This window comes from Condylura cristata, unplaced genomic scaffold (assembly GCF_000260355.1).
Source record: "Condylura cristata isolate star-nosed mole 26May11 unplaced genomic scaffold, ConCri1.0 scaffold00002, whole genome shotgun sequence".
Taxonomy (NCBI): domain Eukaryota; kingdom Metazoa; phylum Chordata; class Mammalia; order Eulipotyphla; family Talpidae; genus Condylura; species Condylura cristata.
The window spans coordinates 21,476,194-21,484,043 of NW_004567103.1; the positions used below are offsets into that span (position 1 = coordinate 21,476,194).

The following is a 7,850-nucleotide window of genomic DNA, read 5'->3' on the forward strand; positions in this document are numbered from 1 at the left end:
CCCTCTGACCCCCACGCCCTCCACTGGACTCCAACCCTCGGGCTCCCACCGCCTTCCACCTGACCCCCACGCTCCAACCCCTGTGCCCTTCACCCCACGTCCACACCCTCTGCCCTCGACCCTCATCGCCCGCCACCCGACCCCACCCTCCAACCCGCAGTGCCCAACCCCCACTGCCCACCACCGCCATCCAACCCCCTCCGACATCCACTGCCCTCCACCCAACCCCTATACCCTCCAACCTCGACCCACCAACCTCAACCCTCCGACCCAGCCGCCCTCCAACCTCCAAAGCCCCCCACCCTCCAACCCCCACCACCCTCCTACTCCACTGCCCTCCACCCAATCCCGCTGCCCTCCACCGCCATCCAACCCTCGCGGCCCTCCACGCACCCCCCAACCTCTGGACCCGCCGCCCTCAGACCCCCTCAGACCCCCACCGCCCTCCACTGTCCTCCACCCTCTGGGGACCCTATTAAGACCCGCTGACCCATTTCAGGGTGCAACTATTGTTCTCACAGAGTGGTCACCTCGGGGACTTTCAATAAAGCCTGCTTCAGTCTGATCCTCTTGGCCTCCTCTTTTCTAACTTGTCCAAAAAAGTAACAACAATGTAAGAAAATTAAAAAAAAAACAAAACTTTTCTTATAAGAATAAAGCACCGTTCATATTAATGACCCAATTTAATGATGAAAATTTACAGAAGGACACACGGTATTTGTTTGACTCCATTTTAATTCTAATTTCTGTATTTCCATCTTAAGAAAATTCTTTAAGAGCCTCCCTGTTGGCACAGAGTTTGAAGCTCAACGCTTTCACACTATCGTCAGCCACCGTGGCCCGAGTTCAATTACCCACCAGGGAGGTGACCCGCGTGGCGCAATAGCCCTTTCCGGTCTCTGCCGCTAGCCCCTCCCTCAACAGTGTAATTCAGAAGATCTGTCTGTTCCGTTCGCCACTCTGTCCTTGGTGAATCCTTTCACCCTGCGCACCCCAGTTCATGTATACATAAATTTTTTTAAAAGAAATATTAAATAAAATTCTTAACAGATTTTACATTTCTTCGTTCTAATAGCATAATCCCCAGGGGAAGGGGAGGTTCCAGGTCCCAAGCCCCACCCAAAGGAGGGTGGAGCTGAGCAGGAGATTGGGGAAGAAGCAGCATGGAGATCCAGGAGACCCAGAAGAGCACATGGAGCAGGGAGACCCATGAAGAAGCGGCACTTGCTTCTTGGCCCGGGAGGGCTGAAACGCATGTGGGTGAGACCGTGGGGAGGTTTAACTATGGTGTTGATCTTGATTTTGGTTTTGTTCTTTTCCTCCCAGACTTGTCTGACTGTTCCTGACTCTTTCCTATGGGTCCCCGCTGGAGGGTGCTTTAGACACACAGCGGCGGGATTTCAGACCTTGCGTTGGCCCAGTCTTGCTTGGGTGGACTTTTACCCGCCGAGGGGATGGGTAACTTTGGGTGCTAGATTTGGAAACTTGCCTTGTCTTGTCTGTTTTGCACACTAATTGTATTGAATTCCTTTAAAGGTCTTATGTTTTGTCTTGATGGGTGGAATGGCAGAACCTGTTTATTGACTTTCTTAATTTATTTTATTCATTTATGTGTATAACAGCTGGGGTGTAAGTCGAAGGTGGGGGGGGGGAGGATTCACCAGAGACAGTGGGGAACAGAACAGGCAGATGTACTGAAATACACTGCAGAGGGAGGCAGCGGGTGAGAAGGGTGCGGTCCGCTGCGCCATGTTGGACAGCCCCCGGCGGAGGATGTAACTCATGCGGCAGTGGCCGCAGATTGCTTCATAGCGCTGACGCTTAACCCCTTGCGCCACCAGGGAGGCCCTTTGTTTCTAGTCATTTGGTCAGAGGTTCTGAACAAGTATATTCTACTTATTCCGTGAATCCCACCCACGTATGCTTTTGAAGGTCTCTGGAGTTGTTGAGTTCAGAAAACGGGTTTCCTGTGAAGCAGGAAGTTGCTAAATCTGCTGCTTGGGTTCTGGAGCCTACAGTGCCAGTCCTGTGCCGCTTGCTCACGGTAGTCGCTCCCTTCCAAACAATAAAGTCTGTGACAGCTGGATGACAAGCATCCTCATACCAACTGTGTAATACCTTACCATTCCTGCAATTCAGGGCTCAGCCTTTGGGGTGCTATCCCACTGAGCCGCCCTTGTGGCTCGCTCTCTCCACCTCTCTCAGTGCTGCCTGATTTCTCTGGGAAATTGCTGTGACATTTGGGTTATCTCTGGGAGAAGTTTCACCAGAGCTCCCTCTTCAGTGGCATCAGTGACTTTCCCAGGAGAGTTTCTCCACAAGACAGAGACTTTAGTTATACCCAAAAGGGCAGGTTATTATAAAAGGGAGAGAATTAAGGACAATTGCATGTAGAAGGGGCAGATTTGCTTAAAGAAAGGCCTGCATGGTCCAGGAGGGTGGCCTTGAGAGCAGCGTCTGCTGAAGGAGGTCAGTACAGACTAGGCCCGGCAGGTAGACGGCATGGGCAGGCAAGAGGCTGCTGCCCGGCGGAGGGAGACAAGAGACCAAAAGCAGCACTCCAGGGGCACAGTATGGCTATCCCGCCCCAGTGCAGACGCGCTTTGCTTTGGAAAGGGCATGGAGTAGCTGTTCGCTGTTGATTTTGGATAACTATATAGAATTCGAAAGGGACCAAAGAGTCTACAAGACCCTCAGTCTTCTATCTTTACCTCCAGCGGCTCCCTATGACACTCACAGCATCTGACAGTTTGCTTGGGTCTGTGCCTTGATGCCTAAGGATTTTTAGTTCCTACAGCTGGTTTCATGGGTGAGCCAGGTTTCTGGTCTCCTGCTGCTTCCTTTCCAACCTCTCTAGCCTTATCCTCCATCAATCCCTCACCCCTTTTGGGTATTCCCTGTTAACAGTTTGATCTTTGTGGAAATGGTTCTGTGTGATAGCAAGCAGTCTTACTCAAGGATGCCTGGTGCTGAAACCACATGGCTAGGTAGGAACAGAATAGGCTCCAAAATGACATTTGAAGCCTCATGGTGGACTTCTCTGGTACTAAACAAGCAATTTCAGTTACAACTGATGGTGGTAGGGGCCTCGCTGGTGGCTCGAGGGGTTAAGTGTCAGCACTGTGAAGCTATTCACAGCCACTGAGAGGTAAGTTTGATCCCCCAGCCAGGGAGCTGACCCACATGGCGCAGCAGACCTCTCCTATCCTGCCCACTGCTCCCCTCAGCAGTGTATTTCAGTCAACCTGCCTGTTCTGCTCCCCACTCTGTCTCTGGTGAATCCTCTCACCTCTCCCACTCGTACCGCTGGCCTACACCCCTGAACTTATATGCATAAATACATTTTTCCCAAAAATAGTGGTAAGTTGTGACTCTGGACTTTTGTCTGTGATCGCTGCTGGTTTATAGATCCAACTAGCAATTCTGAAGATAGTGACAGATTTTGAAGTGACTACTCAGCCTCAAGGGATTTTGCAATACAACAAAGACTCAGTGATGGTTTTGACTAGTATATTTTATGCCTGGATGCTAAGGTGGAAGAAGTCTTGAGCTATAATTAATTGGTAGATGCTGATGACCTTAGTGGATTCTTGGAGAATACTTGGGTTTAACAAGGTCTAAATCTGAAAAATTAGAAAATTTTTATCTGGGTAATTTGAAAGAATTTTGCTACTGGGAATTTTTGTCTACACTATTTGTTTGGGGCATATTTGTGATTTAGTTCTTGAATTTGTTTGAGTGCTGGTAGAAGATGAGATTCTAAGAATCTGCTTACTACTGAGGAAAGTCTGTTTTGGAAAACATTCTATTTGATGATGAAAGCCCTCTGTGAACACCAGAAATGTAGTCTAACTTCCCAGATCGTAGGCAGCCACTTGTGATACGCTGAAGGAAAAATCTGGAGGTCTTTCCTTTGACTGATCAAAAAAATTTTATGGAATCTCAGTAGAGCTCCTGGGACACTCCACCAAGTTTCTTCCTACCCTCAGGGTAAAGATATTAGAAGAATTTGACCCACTTGGTATTTACCCAGCTAATTGGAATCCAGTGGGAAGCATGGTCACTGGGAGAAATGTACGACTTTGGCATATGCATAAATGTTAACATTGGTGTTCTAAAATTTATATAAAACTTTTTAAGTGCCTGATACACAAACTGTTGATTTTGATTGTTGTCTTACAATATTGTTGCCTATTTCTATGGTTTGACATCTGCAGAAATTGTTTCTTGAGAAATTAATGGGAGAGAGAGACCTCAACTCATTCCCATTGCTGGAATGTGTGAGAATTTACTACAAAAATACTATATGGGCTATTGGAAATGAACATCATTTTTGATAAATTTAGTAGAACCAGAGCTTCATTGTATTACTATGCACCTATGCCACAATTCCACACCTGAGGCCCTGAAGTATAACTTGAAACTCCTCTAAATGAACTATCATGGTCAGAAAGCTACAGCTACTAGTACCATAAATCCGTATTTCAAAATATCTTTATACAATGCTTTACACGCTTTCAAAAAGAGAAGGGGATGTTACTCCTTCTATTATGTTTTATTACCCTGATAACAAAATCAGAGAAAGACATCACATAAAAAAAAGTAGACTTTATGAAGAGATGTGAATCTTTAAAAAAAATAAAATAGTAGCAAAACTATCCTGCAATATATAAAAGGATAACACTTCATGACCAAGTGGAATTCATCCCAGCAATGCAAAATTGGCTGAATGTCAATGTAATTGTTACAAACTTAGTTTTACACCCACCCCCAAATGTGTATGTTGAATCTGGAACCATATGTGATTATATCTGAAAACAGACCTTTTCAGAGGCAATTCAGTCATACCATATAGAAAAATTAATTCAAAATAAATCGAAGACATACGTGTAAGCACTAATACCATAAAACTGTTCGAGGAAAACAAGCATAAATTTTCATAACCTTGGATTAGGCAATTTTTATGATACCAATAACCAAAAAAACTAAATTTAACTGTAGCAAAATTTGAGACTTTTGTGCAGAAAAGCATAAATTTCAAAGTCCTTACCCTTACCCTATAATGGTTTACAGAATCAATTCTTTGAATTGTTCACTTATCACTTACTACCCCCTATCCACCTCCACTGCAGCCACTGTCCTGGCTTTTGGTTTGCACCCTTCAGCCTCAAGTTCTCTGTCCTTGTTCTCTCTTCCCTCTACCGAGAAGTTCTTCCCTTGGATCTAAGCAACTCCAGTTCCCATATCTCATTTAATTCTCAACTCAAATGTCACTTCCTGAACCTACTTGGCCACTCTATCTAAAACTGCACTTCCCCTCATTTTTTTTCATCACATTTATCATATTCTGATAGATTGTTATAAGATACACAGAACTTTTCTGCCTACTGCACTACAAGTTTTGGGAAAAGGCATTTTGTTTATGGTCACACCCCTAGAGTCTACAGTGCCTGTTGACTACTGGATTCTTAATATGACTTGTCATCTGAGTGAATAAATAAGTAGAAAAAGAAATTCACAACTAGGTCTCTTGAGGTATGACTGTGCTATTAGGACCCTCTTACCTGTTCCAGGCTATGATAGCGCACACAGCAGTAGCTGCAGTATCCTTGTCTGTTCTGCATCTTGAATAACCAGTCAGGTGGTGACTATCCAATACTCAAACTGGGGAAAAAAGTGACAAAATCACAGCAATTCCATACTAACAGGAGGAAAATGCCTAGGATAATATCAGAGAACAGAAGTTCATTCTTGAATTCCAATAATTATAACAATATGCTGCTGTGAGCTACTGAATCAATCAGGAAGTCAGGAGTAGAGAAAGGCTACGGCAGTGTATTTTATTAACAATACTGGAAGCACAGATGATTAATGTTCTACCATTTTTCTGCTAGGAATTCACTGAGTTCTGGAGACTACAGTACTCAATTTGTAAACACAAACTACTTACTCTAAGTTGTTGGTATAGTGTATGTACTACCCACTAAAGAGGTCCCTTAACTTTCCCATTATGTTTCTGTACAAAATCAGATTATGTAAACTCTCAGTGTCATATATATCCAATATTGACATGAAAGAAAAGATACTAATGTATTATCTGCTTAGTCCAAAAAAAGGGAAGATTTTTCACTCATTTATCCAATAAAATTGCTAAAAATCAAGGTAACTGATTTACCTTTAATCACATTTCTCATTACATACTAAATAAATACAAGGGGCTGCTTTCCAACTGGTACAATGAGTTTTCTCTACAAATAAAGAACAGCTCCCAAATTTCTACACCCTAAAACTATAGCCCTTAAATATCACAAACTGTGTAGTTTCTCACATCAGGCCAAACATCTAATACATCTCCCAAAATTCTGCATTCGTAGAACTAAAATAGAGCCCACATTCTTATTGTTTTTAATTCCCCAGATAACTTTAATATACAATTTACTCACTGCCACACAGTATATGTAGCTTATGATTATTTTAAGTAACAATTCTAATACAATGTAGTTTCTTGCTGTGTTTTGTTACAGTGGAAATAGAATTGTAAATCATAATTCCATCAAGTTTTTAAAATATTCTAGTGTGCTGGCAACTACATTTTAAATATTCTTGTGTGCTGGAAACTACATTAACAGAATGATTCCATGATGTGTTATAACTACTTCTGGTAAGTTTATCCTGCAGTGGAAAAAGTTTATACATTAAAATCAATGTTAAAAGAAATGAAATCACACCCTTAAAAACAAATAGAAAAGCTTCCTTAAATTGAAATACTATCAGAACATTCACTTACTGATTTTTTTATTATGAGAAATTTTCTGATTGCTCACACTTATGGGGAAAATAACTAAACCAGCCTCTGATATAAGAAATATGTAAGAAACTACTTACTTAAAAATTGATCTTTTCCATTAATCTACTTCATGTATTATCCTGAAGCAACAAAATAAAACAAAACATTATGAATACAAAATTATATAGATGAGGTAAATTTCAGCCTGTGAGAACTCTAGAATTAAGCCTACCTTAAAGTCACCTAACAACCTTTTTAGTGTGTTATTTAAAATGTAATTAAAAGATCCCTTCAATAAAAGTATAGCTCTAACATCACACATAAACACAAAATATAAATACTTTAAATACCTTTTGATCTTCTACTGTGGCCCTTAATTCTCATTGAATTACCTCCTGCCATTTCCATTACCTCCAGTGTCATACACATAGCTAATGTGTATGTAGTGACAATAATTACTGAATCAGAAGCACCTGCTAGCATTTTTAAAAATTCACATGGTAGGACCATACCTTGAACTAGGAAAACCTCTGGCAAGGAGCCAGGTACATACATATTATGGACATTTAAAATTCTGCAAAGTGATTTTAATATGGGTTGAACCAATATTACAAGTCATCATTTGTTATAAAGTAATGGAAATTTTTATTAAAGTGATCATTTATTTGGGGCTGGGATTCTATTACTTTGCTGACTGGATAAGACATCTTATACAAATTCTGTTCTACTGGTACATGGTATTTTTATAAAGTAAACAATCATTTACCTTGAGCATAAATGGTCAGGTATTTCATCAGCTTTTAGTCCTGGCAAACATCTGTAAATTAAAACAATTTTTAAAAAGATAAGCCCCACGAGTGTCTACCATTGGCCACATAAGTACCCCCAAGTTTAAAAAAATGACACAATTGTTTCCAATAATAGGAGAAAAAAATTGGACATAAAGCAATTTACATACAGCAATTCATTGAATCCCACATGGCCTCCTAAAATGTTCTGAGACAGATGAGACAAGAGTATAACATAGAACCCCCACCAAGCAATTCAGATCTCTGGGTTCTAA

The 7,850-nt window shown here is 41.7% G+C and overlaps 1 protein-coding gene across 1 annotated transcript in view; it reads right to left on the reverse strand.

Moving 5' to 3' along the window:
• The window catches only part of ZDBF2 (zinc finger, DBF-type containing 2), an 18,774-nt gene extending 13,150 nt beyond the window's left edge, over positions 1-5,624 (reverse strand). The window contains exon 1 of the mRNA XM_012725289.1: positions 5,565-5,624. Coding sequence (XP_012580743.1) covers positions 5,565-5,624 — 60 coding nt within the window. The remainder of the gene's footprint in view (positions 1-5,564) is intronic.
• Between the last annotated feature and the right edge of the window lie 2,226 nt (positions 5,625-7,850).